This window comes from Ranitomeya variabilis, chromosome 2 (assembly GCF_051348905.1).
Source record: "Ranitomeya variabilis isolate aRanVar5 chromosome 2, aRanVar5.hap1, whole genome shotgun sequence".
Classification (NCBI taxonomy): domain Eukaryota; kingdom Metazoa; phylum Chordata; class Amphibia; order Anura; family Dendrobatidae; genus Ranitomeya; species Ranitomeya variabilis.
In genome coordinates, this window is record NC_135233.1 from 386479413 (window position 1) to 386495941 (window position 16529).

Below are 16529 nucleotides of genomic sequence, written 5' to 3' on the forward strand. Positions count from 1 at the left end.
TAATACATTCCTTTGGGACTGGACAATTTATTTATTTTTTTTTCATTTTTTTATTATTGCATTCAGATTAACATTTTTTATTCTTTCCTCAATACATTATTTGAGAGCTTGTTTTTTGTGGTCTGACCTGTCTTTGTCAGTAGAAACATTTTGGGGTACATATGCTTTTTTTTTTTTACAAAATGACATTCATTTTTGAGGAGTGCAAAACAACCAGCTTTTTATTTTCTGGGAGAGTGGAATTTTTTAGATAAATTTTAATAATGTTAATTTTCACTTTTTTTTTCTCTCTGGAGACGTGAACCTCTTACATGATGCTTTCAAAGACATGGCATTTATATATAATAGTGATATGGTGACAGCCGACTTAAGGACCTTTTTATGCAGATGCTGTCATGATAAACCATCATCCTGACCATTTACTATCACTGCGTCCTCTCCATGATTGCACAGGATCAGCTTCCATGCACGGCAATCACAGCAACACGTGTGCAGCACGGCGCCTACACCTTGCGGGAACTGTAATGGCGGCCATACTAGCTGTCACTTAGTTTTCCTAAAAGTAGATATACACCATATAGAGAAAAGTATTGGACACACGTCTCAATCATTGTGTTCAGGACTCAGGTTTCTCATTCAGCCTCATTATCCCCAGTGTATAATATCTGGTCCTATTGCTCCTGTGGTATAATTTCTGGCCCCTTGCCATTCAATCTGCCTTTACTGATATGTGACAAAATTACACCAGTGCGATCCTGTAATAGAAGCCATCGGTGTAAAAAGTCGTGAGCTTCATGACGAAAAGCTGCATGCAGCCGTACATCACCAAGCACAATGCTGAGCGTCGGATGGAGTGGTGGAAAGCCGCCACCACTGGACTCTTGAGGAGACGTGTTCTGGGCAGTGATGGGTCGCACTTCTCTATCCAGTGTCTGATGGCGGAGGCTGGGTTTGGTGATTCCAAGAGAACGTTACCCCCTGACTGCATTGTTCCGCTGTTCATATGGTGGAGGCGGATAATGCTATGGGGTCGTTATCAGGGGGCGACCTCGGACCCTCAGCTCCAGTGATGGGAAATCTTAACCTTCAGCAGAAGACATTGTGAACACTTGTAACTTCAGCTTTGTGGGAACACGTTAGGGAAGACCCTTATCTGAAGTATGGAGGGGGCCGCACAGAGCGCGGACCTCAGCCCCATCCATCACCTATAATGGAGATTATTAGCCCGGCCTCCCCCAACATCAGGGTCTAACCTCACATGCTCTTCTGGATAAAGGGGCAAAAACTCCCACAGACAATTCTAAAGTCTTGTAGAAATCCTTCCCAGAAGAGCAAGAGCCATTATATCTGCAGAAGGGCAACGTCATATTAATGTCTGTAGGTGTAGATGGGGGTCCAAATGTGGGGGGCACATACTTTCCTCCATATAGTGTTTGTAAGGAACAGACAGGTTCTCTTTTCTAATTGTTGCTGTGTTTCTTATTTCAGGTTATTATTCTTTCTATTCGGTTATAACGTCTGAGCTGTGACTGTCCCGGCGCTGGACCTGCGTCTCCTGTTGTCCTCCACGCGGCTCTGTGGCGACTCATGGCCACCGTCTTATGTAATAGATCGGGGATTTCTACACAAGTGAGAATGTTTCTCTTACTCAACACCGTGAATGTTATGGTAAGAACTAACGGTAATTGTTTCACAAGCTGATGATCGCAGGACGAAGCTGCTCAACAGTCATATCCGGAAACCACAACATCGTGATACAGAACACGCAGCTGTAGCGTGATTTGTACTGACAGTGGGTCCGAGTCTTGTGGGGGCTTTGTCCAGTAGTCACGTATTTACTATTGTGGCCATTATCCCGGGGACCCAGATTTTCCTACATCAGATCCTATTATCTGATCCGAGGCTCCCAAGGTCGTCAAAGGGAACCAGCCGCTCTCCCTAGACAAGTCCTATCTCCGATCATCTAATAATTCCTCCCTGGGTGGGATTGACATACTCCATGCGAGAAATTTCCAAGATTCCTACCGTGATAGTGCATGGTATGGAGGATATCAATGACGCCCAGAGAAATGTGATTAGAGGAACTGAAAGGGAAGCAGCACCCTGCTGCGGTTGGTTTATGATCCTTTTTAAGTTCTTATTAGAATACAAATTGGCAGATATAATGTTAGAGTGGTGGTTTGGGACAGTTAGTAAACCTAATAGGGATAAGTATTCAACCATATCTCATAAAGTAAGCTACAACTCACTCAGAGGTAAGCACAGCACTCCAAGAGTCAGCCACACTCCACACAGAATCAACTATAGGATCTACGGGGCCATGACTCCTGAATAAGTGGCTCTAGAGTGATCCACAGTGTCCCCAGAATCAGCCAAGGTCCACAAAGTTCAACCATAGTTCACCTAGTCAACTACAGTCCACCCAAAGTCAAGCGTAATGTTCATAGTCAGCTACAGTTCACCCAAGCCCGATGCCAGTAGTCAGCTACAACCCACCCAAAGACAAGCCTGATGCCCATAGTCAGCTACAGCTCACCCAAAACCAAGCCCAATGCCCATAGAGTCAGCTACAGCCCACCCAAGGTCAAGCCCGATGCCCATAGAGTCAGCTACAGCCCACCCAAGGTCAAGCCCGATGCCCATAGAGTCAGCTACAGCCCACCCAAAGCCAAGCCAATGCCCAAAGAGTCAGCTACAGCCCACCCAAGGTCAAGCCCGATGCCCATAGAGTCAGCTACAGCCCACCCAAAGCCAAGCCGATGCCCATAGAGTCAGCTACAGCTCACCCAAAGCCAGACCTGATGCCCATAGTCAGGTACAGCCCACCCAAAACCAAGCCGATGCCCATAATCAGCTACAGCCCACCCAAGCCCGATGCCCATAGAGTCAGCTACAGCTCACCCAAAGCCAAGCCTGATGCCCATAGTCAAATACAGCCCACCCAAAACCAAGCCAATGCCCATAGTCAGCTACAGCCCACCCAAGCCTGATGCCCATAGAGTCAGCTACAGCCCACCCAAAGACAAGCCCAATGCCCATAAATCAGCCACAGCTCATCAATAGTCAACGACAATGTCTTGATAGTCAGATACAGGCCACTCAGCGTCAGCCAGTGTCCACAGAGTAAGACGGAGCCCACAGAATCAGCCACAGTGTCAACAGAATCAAAGCTCTCTGCAAGTAAGACACAGCTTACCCAAGGTCAAATGTAGCACCCCCAGAGTCAGTAACAGCCCTCCTAGAGTCAGCCACAGATGCCACGAGGCCAAGAGTCCTCCAGAGCTCACCACAGTGCACAGTACTGCTGTATTAACCCACAGCAAAGAGGGAGGGAAGGTCCTTATACACATCAGATCAAAATGGGTCAAGGAAGCCATAGTACATCTCAAACTGCATCGGTCAATATCGGATTTTTTAGCCAATTGATGCAGTCAGAGCTTACAGGCATGTAAAAAATCCAACATGTCCAACCAATGTTATGAATCATAACAAACATTCGACTTGATCAAAAGATCCCACCAAAACAGCAAACGATTGTTTGTTATGGTTGAAATTGACCATTTTGTAATTCTTTATCTAATGTGTATGGGCACCATTAGGCGTAAGCTCGTCAGTCCACAAGGCCGAGGAGGTGTTCAATATTGTTTCTCCAGGAACAGAAGCTTGGTGGCCCAGGACTAATAAGGACCAGTGATCCAGGACTGAGTCATGAGATGAGGGCATTTATTTATTGTAAAATACAGATTTTTTATTTGGTTGATATTGATCCCTAGAAGATGAATCCTCTGTAATGTCTATTAGTAAATGTGGGGACTCCACTGAAAACGCCTGAGCCCAATGTCGAGAAGTTGCAGTACATAATGGGCTCATTCTGAATGTATAGATCTACAGTTTAGAATTTATGTATTTTCTGATCTTTCGGCCATTTGTGGTGAAATAAAAGCAGAGTCATTTGTGCGGTGCTCGGATTTATTTTCCTACATTGCTTGCCATGTACATCTCTCTCTATGGCAGCGATTCCTTCTTAGCCAAGAACCGGCCCCATTGCTGGAGGTTCTTATATAACGCGTCCCCAGGGCATGTCGTGCCGAGGACGTCGCGGTGACCCTTCAGGGTGTAGTTTGGTTTGATCTTCTTTAGGGCGACTCCACAACGGATGAGACTTTTGGCTGCATTCAAGGCATCCAAGGATGGGAGACTGTCTGGTTACAAGAGGAGAGGAAGAAAGATGTCAGGTGCATTAGGTAAAAAGACGGGGACGGCTGGATGGTGCAGGAGTAGTGCAGCCACGATCCAAACAAAGCTCCGCTCACCATGTCTGTCCTTACCCGAAACCCTAGCACATAGGTGCACATGTGTAGGTAAGGTGTTATTCCCAAAATAAGAAGTTGTCCCAAATCCAAAGAATAGGAAATAACTTGCTGATCGTTGGGGTTGGACTGCTGGGTCCCGAGATGGGGTCTCTGCAGCCCTCTCTGGAACGGAGCAGAGATGCGCACGCTCGTCCTTTGTTCCATTCTGCTGGGAGTAATGGAGGGCTGTTCTCGGTTATTCCTGAGAGTTCCACAGGCAATAAATGGAGTAGAGGCCGAAAAAGCACACATCTGTCCAGCACACAATCTCAGGTCCCTGCGGGACCCCCAATGATCAGCAAGTTATTCCCTATTCTACAAACAAGGGGTAATTAAGTTTTTTTATGGAGTGCATATTTATTTCATCCCATTGAAGCCAGCATGTCACAGTACTAGCAAAGTAAATGAATTTTATCTTAATCACATCTATTTGCTGCTTTTTTCAGTGCGCAGAAATTGTTTTTTTGTTGATTTTGAAAACTGCGATATGTTCACGTCTTCTGCAGAAAATAACCTTTTTGGTGATGTTTTTACTCCGTCATTACCCTGAAATCTGTGGATTAAATCACTTTTTTCAATTGTCTTGCTACATTTTTATTGCAGAAACAGTTTAGAAATTTGCATGTTATCTCCGCACCAAATAGTCCATGTGTGAACCCACCCTGAGAGGTCACAGTCGCAGTCTAGTAGAGAACTGATGAGGATCTCGAAAAGGACTTAAGTAAATCTTTTGGGAACTTTTCAGTATACATGTGGCCTAGAATCCCTCCTGTGCCATCAATGCCCCATACATTTCTATATTGGCTGTCATGCCGGCGGAGCCCCTTAGATCTCATCAGTCAGACCCACTACAATCAGTCGTAATAATAAGCATTTTAATGTCCACTTCCATCGTGTAACCCATTTCTCTACTTACTGAGAAAGTTTCCAATAAAAGAGATGCCAATGGACTGAGAGTTGGAGCCCCCGACATGAGCCCCGAGCTTTGTCCAGCCGCGACCTTCGAATATGGTCCCGTCATTTCCGATTATAAAGCTGTAAAATAACAGGAAAGAATTCTGCACTTTGTAATAATCCTGTCTATTAACCTGGAAATATCCTGGAGCCACTCATTGGGGCTGGGTCCAGATGGCGCCACGTGTGATATTTCCCATTGTCACTTTGCCTGTATGGTGTCCGGAGTACCAATAACCAACACAGTGACCACATAACATCATCTAATACCAGTTGTGGTGAAATATGTATGTATCTATATGTGGGTAGTGACATATGTCTAGGGTTATATGTGTAACTAGCAGTAGTTGAACATCTGTCCTGAAACTGCAGGCCTCACCAAGGTCACAGCATACATATCTTGAGAAGGCAGACCACCGTCTCCAATCTCGCCAGGGGGTCATGCTGGGAACCAAGAAAAAAGGGAAACATTTGACACCTCCTAGCTCTTTGAAGAGAGATGTCAATTACAGCCTGACACTATCTATCTGTGAGAACTTTTACACAGGTAATCTCAGAGCAAATGATATATTCATTGGGGGAGCGACCGCGGTCCAATCAAAAACAAGCAATTAGGATACTAACCTGAGGGGCTGGTCTAGAAATCTGACCTCCAGAGTAAATCAATAAATTAGGCCTGTATACATAGAATCGTGTTCACATGTGAGGGCAGCCTGGGAAGCTGATGTGATCCAGTCCATATTCACCCCCCCCCCCTCAGGGAGCATAAAGCAGACTACAAAGTTAGCTATTTTCTGTAAGTTTTCTCCTATTTATTTTATACTGTTTTGCATACCTGTATGTCTTTATATTACCATATTTTTATATCTTTTTCCATACTGTAAGCACTGTACTTTTTGTATTAAAGCATAAAACTTTAACAAGTTGAGCCCTGAATGTTCTAAAAGAATCCATAGCCTTAAACTGTATGAGCCTTATGAGTGGTAGACAGTATTAGTAATTTCCGGGACTCATCGCCCGTGTATTCGGTGAGTGGTGGCAGCATATATGAGCGGGTGTGTGGCCTGGGTCGGTGTGTGATTTATGCTCACATTACAGCATAGGACAGAGGTTGAATGCTGGACTGAGAGTGGGGGGATAGATTAACCCTTGCAGGCACAACCCCAAGTCACGTGCTGAGAGCGGATACGTGACAAATTAGTGACAGCACGGAGAGGGATCCGTGACACCAGTGATATACTATATCTATATAATACTGCCATAGAATTGTGGTTATCGGGTGTCAGTCTAATGGTGGTCCCGCATCCTGATGCACCGCACACGGCTCACGCTTCCCAAAGATTGGCCGCGCCACTAACCAACATATGAGGATGGTAACAGTTTATGCGCCATGTACACCCTTAATCGAAGATCAATACTAACTTGTAGCCGATATCACAATAGTTTCTGCTACGAGTGTGGTGGTCCTGAATGCTCCTCACTCGTGCGGTGCAGGACTCCTTTGTCTCGCAGGTCGGGGTGTCAGTATGATGGACGATCACCCAGGGGACAGGAGTCATTAATCCAGATTTGCAGTTGGTTTTCTTTGTACTCCAGGACGACCTTTCGACGATATTGGGACATCCTGGATGGAAAAAAAATAAAATTAGAAAGTATTATCAATTTCTGTTTCTTGTCACAACTTACATTACATTCTGTGTGTTGTTCTTTTTCTATCCCGGTAGTTTTCAGTCCTGTGTTTGTTTCCCTATAAAAAGCTCCTGAAGATAGAAGATGACAATAAACCTTAAGATATTTCTCAACCGTTCAAACCCAAACTATCCGCTTCGTAGATCCCTATGAAACTGTACTTAGGTCTTGTGGCCAGTGTCGGACTGGGATGCCAAGGGCCCACCAGTAACATCAGCTCCAGGGCCCCACTTTTCAGCTACATTGACACATTTCTTTAGATCAAAGGTTTTCCAAAACCAGGCTTCAAAAATTAAATGGGTTAGAACTCAAAATGATATCAATAGAACACAGGCCAAACTAAGCACATTAAAGCAAAGAAAGGATCAAAGAATATTTTTTAACCAAAAATAACAATTTTTTATTAGTGCAAATATGTAAAAATTATTAAAACAGAGGAGCACTACCAAATGTAGGACCATAAGGGGTTAACAATATGTAAGCATGGCAAAATGTAAACAATAAAACAAGTCAGTACTATTCAAATTAAGTGCACAGATAATCCTTAACAAGAAAGATCACAGCTGTGTGTCTAACCCTGAATAACACATAAAGGGTTAAATATAGGGCAGCACAATAAAATGAGAGGCTGCTGCCCCCCCTACGCGCGTTTTGCCGTCTTTGTCAGGAGGCGTGGCCATAAGCCGTGCGGGTGCTTATGGCCACGGCTCCTGACGAAGAGGGCAAAACGCGCGTAGGGGCGGCAGGTCGGGGTTGTTGTTTCCACCTCATTATGTGAGTACTGGCTTAATTTGCACTTTGTCACCTTAACCTTTGCACAGCAGGTACGTCCCTGGCACTATTTACACTTTAATTGATGGGACTTTTTTTCTAGCATATTTTCCCCCTCACATGAGGACAACCTCCATTACTATGGATATTGGGATTAGCTGCTAGATTTTTTCAAGGCCTCTGGCATTTACTGCAGCCTCTCATTTTATTGTGCTGCCCTATATTTAATCCTTTATGTGTTATTCTGGGTTAGACACACAGCTGTGATCTTTCTTGTTAAAGGGAACCTGTCACCCCGTTTTTTCAATATGAGATAAAAATATGGTTCAATAGGGCCTGAGCTCTGCTTTACATCAGTACCTTTCATATCCCCCGATTCCCCACCTTTGTTGAGAAAATACCTTAGTAATCTCTCCGTTTTCATATGTCAATCACCCCAGTCCAGTGCGATGGGCGGGGCTTAATGGCCGATTCTCCCCACCTCCGGCTTTGCTCTACAAATCTTCTTTCCTTTCTTTGGCGTCAGTTTCTGCGGTTGCGCATTGAATTAGCGTCTCGCGCGTGCACAGTATGCTTTGATCAACTGTGGGCAAAGCATGAAATCATTATTGCACATGCGCCGGCTTTTGACCCTATGCTCTGTGTCCTGGAAGCATAGAAAGACTTCCGGGGCACAGAACGTCAAGGAAAATGCCGGCACATGCGCAATAATGATTTCATGCCTTGTCCACAGTTGGTCAAAGCATACTGTGCACGCGCGAGACGCTAATTCAATGCGCAACCGCAGAAACTGACCGAGATCTGTGCTATTCACAGATCTAGTTACGTCTGACACGACGAGGAGCGGGGGGAGATACAGTGATTAGGCCCCGCCCATCGGACTGGACCGGGGTGATTGACATACGAAAAAGGAGAGATTACTAAGGTATTTTCTCAGCAAAGGTGGGGAATCGGGGGATATGAAAGGTACTGATGTAAAGCAGATCTCAGGCCCTATTGAACCATATTATTATCTCATATCGAAAAAACGGGGTGACAGGTTCCCTTTAAGGATTATCTGTGCACTTATTTGAATAGTACTGACTTGTTTTATTGTTTACATTTTGCCATGCTTACATATTGTTAACCCCTTATGGTCCTGCATTTGGTAGTGCTACTCTGTTTTAATAATTTTTATATATTTGCATTAATAAAAAAAATTGTTATTTTTGGTTAAAAAATACTCTTTGATCCTTTCTTTGCTTTAATATGCTTAGTTTGGCCTGTGTTCTATTCACACATTTCTATAGCAATAAAATGGGTTGATTGTTGAATAAGATGCTGCCTTTGTCTGTACATAGTGAATCAAGTATATAATGCCAAGTACTGCTGATATAAGATGGTGGTGGCCACTCCTGCACAGGGACCCACCGGAGCATTCTCCTGCTCTCCTGTGGGCCAGTCCGGTAGTGCTAGTGGCTGTAACATAAGTGCAAAAATGCACCTATACTGTGCTCAAATAAAACAAGACTGACGCTCGCAGCATGGTCCTGAGCACAGAGTCCCTTCAGCTGTCTATTAATCAGTGCCTTGGGGTGTTGGGGACTGATGTGTTGAGGGAGCAGAGACCAGGTGAGGATTAGACAGGAGATACTGTATAAAAGCCAGACATAGCCGGGGCTGCAGATTTCACATGGCGTGATGAGCATACGTGTGTACAGTAGACGATCCGCTATGGCAGCACAATTGCAGCCATGAGCAGAAACCATTAAAGTATTGTTCCTGCTGGGGAGGGTCTGTGATCAGGGCCAAACAGGAGAGACCCCAATGACTGGACATAAAAACTCACTGGCGGTAAAGTGCCCATATTAGACCATATGGAGGGTAACGTACCATGTGCCATGACGCAGACGGCCGAAAGGAGCAGCGCGAGACGAGTCATAGTGACACTGGATCAACACAGCAAACTTCTCTAAGAAATTGAGCAGAGAAGGACGTAACAGTCAATTGTCACACAATACATTTGTATATAGACCACCACAAAAAAATTCTGCATAAGCCATAACTAACAGTGACAAACACGGTGCCCCATATGGCGGGACACAATGCTGACCGTTAAGCTTCTGAGCCGCCATGCAACGTCTGTGAACGGTCATTTCCCATAAGGAGCAAAGTAAAAATTAATTTATTTCTTTTTGCTTCAATAAAACTTTTCTATTGAAGTTAAACATTTTTAGAAAAACATTTCTGCGTCTGCAGAGAATGTGGGAGACTCACCTCCAGGACGACGCTCCTCTGATGGAGGACGCTGGTGCTCCCATCACCCTTTATACAGATCTGTGAGCTGGCACCCGAAGAGGACTGGGAGGGACCTCAGAGGTCACACCGTAAAATTAGAGAACAGGTATCATTAATACGGGGATTTCTGAAGTTGAAAAGTTTATTCCTTTTTTTACACGAAAATAAACTGTCAAGATAACAATTCGAGTTTATTGTAAATGACAATTAATAAGATGGCAGAAAAAAATCTTACATAGTAAATTAATATAAAACAAAAAAAAAATATAAATGATAAAATAGATAATTTTACATTTTATAAAAAAATTTGCAGATAAGTTTTTGCCTTTTGACGACTCCTTTGAGATCTATGCAGACATTGAACAAGAAGAAGGTACTGGAACACTCACACTGCAGAGACCCTCTGCTTGCTGCAAGCTCAGCTCTGATGTACTCCCCTTGTCCAGTATCCTAAACTGGATCCTGACCTGGAGCCACATAATGGATCTGAGTCACCCGCCTGTGCCGTGGGGTACCCGGTACTGGGTCCGGTATTCACAGGGGGATGTCACGGTGGCGACCTGGTCCGTGGCTCTGGGCGCCCATGTAAAAGGGGAAATTGAATAAAGTTTATGTTTGTGACGCCACCTGTGGTATTCGGTCAGTGGGGACCGACGCTGCTTTAAGGGGGTCCGCTGGGGTGATGTTATAGCAGCTAGATGGTATAACTTCCCACAGGTGAAGTATATCCCCAGGGCTCCCGGTGTGTAGATGGAAGATGGTGAATGGTGCAGTAAAGAACGAGGACTCAGGTTTACAGTCTCTTTACCTGGTTTACTGAAGACTTCAGGAAGCCACAGTCCAGGGTACCAGATCACAGGACAGGCAGGGTCTGGCCGGCTTGGAAGCGAATCCAGAGTCCCCTTTACCAGGTGGAGTTAAAAGCCTTCCTCTAGCGCGGTGGTGTTGTAGTCCCTTACTGCCTATGGCTTCAGATAAGGTCCTCACAGTTCTTCTCTGTCCCCCAGATAGGATAGGACAATACCTGCATGACAGGTAACTCAAGCCTTTTTACAGGGACTCTAGCACGCCCCGGGCTTTATATGTCACTGTGTCTCAGGTGTGTGTGGCGGACAGGAAACTTGCAGTTCAGCTGTCCTGCCAGTTTCTGTTGTAAGTCCCCTTACAACCTCAGTGGTCCGGCTACCGGTTATCTGCACTTTACCAGGGAGACAGTCTGCTTGCTGCTGTCCTCCTCCTGGTGTCACTCTCCTGCAAGGCCGCCATCAGGGCATTACTGCCCTGACTGGCGTATGGGACCCGGTGGGCAGAGGGGGCTCGCATCGGGCCCTGTCTCATCTGCTCACCGGGCCCCTACTGGCATCCGCAGGCTAAACCGGGCCCTTAGCGGCGCTGCAGCTGTTTAACGCTATTGACGTGCGGGCCCGCAATCTGAGGCTGGCAGCTGACGTCAGCCGCAGCGTGCATGTCGCCGGCGTCTGACGTCATTGTCAGTCGCCGGCAAGTGCGCGCTTCAGCTGCGTGGAGAGAGCTTCGCCCGCCGCAGGAGCGCTGTCAGGTGAGAAGAACTTGTTTTTTTCTTTTTTTATTGAGAGCGGCGATCCGGGGGGCCCAGGGCAGAATGCTAGACACAGGGGCAGAAAGCTGGACACAAGGGCAGAATGCTGGACACTGGGGCAGAACGCTGGACACAGGGGCAGAAAGCTGGACACAGGGGCAGAAAGCTGGACACAGGGGCAGAACGCTGGACACAGGGGCAGAATGCTGGACACAGGGGCAGAAAGCTGGACACAGGGGCGGAATGCTGGACACTGGGGCAGAACGCTGGACACTGGGGCAGAACGCTGGACACAGGGGCAAAACGCTGGACACAGGGGCAGAAAGCTGGACACAAGGGCAGATGTTATGACCCCAATGGCAGAGGGTCTCAGGAATAAAAACCAAGTCTGCAAACACAAAAAACCAGCTCTTAGGGCAGTGGTAACTGGGCTGACCATATATCTAATCCTAGCACCACAAATAGAAGTAGCCGGGGAACGTGCCTACGTTGGTTCTAGACGTCTCGCGCCAGCCGGAGAACTAACTAACCCTAGAAGGGAAAAGAAAGACCTTTCTTGCCTCCAGAGAAAAGACCCCAAAAGTTGGATACAAGCCCCCAACAAATAATAACGGTGAGGTAAGAGGAAAAGACAAACATAAGAATGAGCTAGGTATTTAGCAAAGAGAGGCCCACTAGCTAATAGCAGAATATAGTAAGATGACTTATATGGTCAGCAAAAACCCTATTAAAATATCCACGCTGGATATTCAAGAACCCCCGAACCGACTAACGGCCGGGGGGAGAACACCAGCCCCCCAGAGCTTCCAGCAAGGTCAGAAATCACATTTAGTACAAGCTGGGCAAAAATAGGAGCAAAGCAAATAACTCAAAAAACAAAGAAGCAGGACTTAGCTTAATTTTGCAAGAGCCAGGACCAGTAGACAGGAGCAACAGAAGGATCTGAATACAACGATGCCAGGCACTGGACTAAGGATCCAGGAAGTTTATATAGCGACACCCCTGGACTAATGGCCCAGGTGAGTGCCAAACAGAAGAAAGAAAATCCCAGAGTCATATCACTAGTGACCACAAGAGGGAGCCAAAAAAGTCTAATTCACAACAGGCAGAATGCTGGACACTGGGGCAGAACGCTGGACACAGGGGCAGAAAGCTGGACACAAGGGCAAAACGCTGGACACAGGGGCAAAACGCTTGACACAGGGGCAGAAAGCTGGACACAGGGGCAGAACGCTGGACACAGGGGCAGAAAGCTGGACACAGGGGCAGAACGCTGGAAACGGGCAGAACGCTGGACACAGGGGCAGAAAGCTGGACACACGGGCAGAAAGCTGGACACGGGCAGAATGCTGGACACGGGCAGAATGCTGGACACGGGCAGAATGCTGGAAACAGGCAGAATGCTGGAAACAGGCAGAATGCTGGACACAGGGGCAGAATGCTGGACACAGGGGCAGAATGCTGGACACAGGAACAGAATGCTGGACATGGGCAGAAAGCTGGACATGGGCAGAATGCTGGACACAGGGGCAGAACGCTGGACATAGGGGCAGAAAGCTGGACACGGGCAGAACGCTGGACACAGGGGCAGAACGCTGGACACAGGGGCAGAACGCTGGACACAGGGGCAGAAAGCTGGACACAGGGGCAGAACGCTGGACGCAGGGGCAGAACGCTGGACACAGGGGCAGAACGCTGGACACAGGCAGAATGCTGGACACAGGGGCAGAATGCTGGACACAGGGGCAGAATGCTGGACACAGGAACAGAATGCTGGACATGGGCAGAAAGCTGGACACGGGCAGAATGCTGGACACGGGCAGAATGCTGGACACAGGGGCAGAATGCAGGACACAGGCTCAGAAAGCTGGACACAGGGGCAGAATGCTGGACATGGGCAGAATGCTGGACACAGGGGCAGAATGCTGGACACGGGCAGAATGCTGGACACAGGGGCAGAACGCTGGACACAGGGGCAGAAAGCTGGACATTGGGGCAGAATGCCTTTTTACAGGGACTCTAGCACGCCCCGGGCTTTATATGTCACTGTGTCTCAGGTGTGTGTGGCGGACAGGAAACTTGCAGTTCAGCTGTCCTGCCAGTTTCTGTTGTAAGTCCCCTTACAACCTCAGTGGTCCGGCTACCGGTTATCTGCACTTTACCAGGGAGACAGTCTGCTTGCTGCTGTCCTCCTCCTGGTGTCACTCTCCTGCAGGGCCGCCATCAGGGCATTACTGCCCTGACTGGCGTATGGGACCCGGTGGGCAGAGGGGGCCCGCATCGGGCCCTGTCTCATCTGCTCACCGGGCCCCTACTGGCATCCGCAGGCTAAACCGGGCCCTTAGCGGCGCTGCAGCTGTTTAACGCTATTGACGTGCGGGCCCGCAATCTGAGGCTGGCAGCTGACGTCAGCCGCAGCGTGCATGTCGCCGGCGTCTGACGTCATTGTCAGTCGCCGGCAAATGCGCGCTTCAGCTGTGTGGAGAGAGCTCCGCCCGCCGCAGGAGCGCTGTCAGGTGAGAAGAACTTGTTTTTTTTCTTTTTTTATTGAGAGCGGCGATCCGGGGGGCCCAGGGCAGAATGCTAGACACAGGGGCAGAAAGCTGGACACAAGGGCAGAATGCTGGACACAGGGGCAGAACGCTGGACACAGGGGCAGAAAGCTGGACACAGGGGCAGAAAGCTGGACACAGGGGCAGAACGCTGGACACAGGGGCAGAATGCTGGACACAGGGGCAGAAAGCTGGACACAGGGGCAGAAAGCTGGACACAGGGGCAGAAAGCTGGACACAGGGGCAGAACACTGGACACAGGGGCAGAACGCTGGACACAGGGGCAGAAAGCTGGACACAGGGGCAGAACGCTGGACACTGGGGCAGAACGCTGGACACTGGGGCAGAACGCTGGACACAGGGGCAGAAAGCTGGACACAAGGGCAGAACGCTGGACACAGGGGCAAAACGCTGGACACAGGGGCAGAAAGCTGGACACAAGGGCAGAACGCTGGACACTGGGGCAGAACGCTGGACACAGGGGCAGAAAGCTGGACACAAGGGCAGAACGCTGGACACAGGGGCAAAACGCTGGACACAGGGGCAGAAAGCTGGACACAGGGGCAGAACGCTGGACACAGGGGCAGAACGCTGGACACAGGGGCAGAAAGCTGGACACACGGGCAGAAAGCTGGACACGGGCAGAATGCTGGACACGGGCAGAATGCTGGAAACAGGCAGAATGCTGGACACAGGGGCAGAATGCTGGACACAAGGGCAGAATGCTGGACACAGGAACAGAATGCTGGACATGGGCAGAAAGCTGGACACGGGCAGAATGCTGGACACGGGCAGAATGCTGGACACAGGGGCAGAACGCTGGACATAGGGGCAGAAAGCTGGACACGGGCAGAACGCTGGACACAGGGGCAGAACGCTGGACACAGGGGCAGAACGCTGGACACAGGGGCAGAACGCTGGACACAGGGGCAGAAAGCTGGACACGGGCAGAATGCTGGACACAGGGGCAGAACGCTGGACACAGGGGCAGAACGCTGGACACAGGCAGAATGCTGGACACAGGGGCAGAATGCTGGACACAGGGGCAGAATGCTGGACACAGGAACAGAATGCTGGACATGGGCAGAAAGCTGGACACGGGCAGAATGCTGGACACGGGCAGAATGCTGGACACAGGGGCAGAATGCAGGACACAGGCTCAGAAAGCTGGACATTGGGGCAAAATGCTGGACACGGGCAGAATGCTGGACACTGATGCAGAAAGCTGGACACAAGGGCAGAATACTGGACACAGGGGCAGAATGCTGGACTCAGGGTCAGAACGCTGGACACAGGGGTAGAAAGCTGGACACAGGGGCAGAATGCTGGACACAGGGGCAGAACGCTGGACACAGGGGCAGAACGCTGGACACTGGTGCAGAACGCTGGTCACGGGCAGAAAGCTGGACAGGGGCAGAATGCTGGACACAGGGGCAGAATGCTGGACACAGAGGCAGAAAGCTGGACACAGGGGCAGAATGCTGGACACAGAGGCAGAAAGCTGGACACAGGGTCAGAACGCTGGACACAGGGGCAGAACGCTGGACACAGGGGCAGAAAGTTTGGACACAGGGTCAGAATGCTGGACACAGGGTCAGAATGCTGGACACAGGGGCAGAAAGCTGGACACAGGGGCTGAACGCTGGACACAGGGGCAGAACGCTGGACACAGGGGCAGAACGCTGGACACGGGCAGAACGCTGGACACTGGTGCAGAAAGCTGGACATAGGGGCAGAAAGCTGGACACGGGCAGAACGCTGGACACAGGGGCAGAACGCTGGACACAGGGGCAGAACGCTGGACACAGGGGCAGAATGCTGGACAAAGGGGCAGAACGCTGGACACAGGGGCAGAAAGCTGGACACAAAGGCAGAACGCTGGACACAGGGGCAAAACGCTGGACACGGGCAGAAAGCTGGACACAAGGGCAGAACACTGGACACTGGGGCAGAACGCTGGACACGGGCAGAAAGCTGGACACAAGGGCAGAACGCTGGACACAGGGGCAAAACGCTGGACACAGGGGCAGAAAGCTGGACACAGGGGCAGAACGCTGGACACAGGGGCAGAAAGCTGGACACGGGCAGAACGCTGGACACAGGGGCAGAACGCTGGAAATGGGCAGAACGCTGGACACGGGCAGAACGCTGGACACAGGGGCAGAAAGCTGGACACACGGACAGAAAGCAGGACACGGGCAGAATGCTGGACACGGTCAGAAAGCTGGACACAGGAGCAGAATGCTGGACACGGGCAGAAAGCTGGACACGGGCAGAATGCTGGACATGGGCAGAATGCTGGAAACAGGCAGAATGCTGGACACAGGGGCAGAATGCTGGACACAGGCAGAACGCTGGACACAGGGGCAGAACACT

At 49.1% G+C, this 16529-nt stretch overlaps 1 protein-coding gene across 1 annotated transcript; it reads right to left on the reverse strand.

Annotated features, from left to right (window-relative positions):
• Positions 1-2992: 2992 nt before the first annotated feature.
• Positions 2993-10116, reverse strand: LOC143806214 (peptidoglycan recognition protein 1-like). Its single transcript, XM_077286354.1, has 5 exons — positions 10023-10116; positions 9639-9717; positions 6729-6930; positions 5269-5387; positions 2993-4202 (listed from the first exon to the last, which is right to left on the reverse strand). Exons 2-5 carry the CDS (start codon positions 9685-9687, stop codon positions 4006-4008), a joined length of 567 nt encoding a protein of 188 aa, XP_077142469.1. The 5' UTR covers positions 9688-9717; positions 10023-10116; the 3' UTR covers positions 2993-4005.
• Between the last annotated feature and the right edge of the window lie 6413 nt (positions 10117-16529).

Bases quoted from the DNA above. Each gene is read 5' to 3' on its own strand.
- LOC143806214 (XM_077286354.1), bottom strand. From the start codon at position 9,687: ATGACTCGTCTCGCGCTGCTCCTTTCGGCCGTCTGCGTCATGGCACAT. The intron at 5,388-6,728 runs GTTAGTATTGAT...GTTATTTTACAG, and splicing joins TATTGTGATATCGGCTACAA to CTTTATAATCGGAAATGACG. The intron at 4,203-5,268 runs GTAAGTAGAGAA...TCTTGTAACCAG, and splicing joins TTTTATTGGAAACTTTCTCA to ACAGTCTCCCATCCTTGGAT.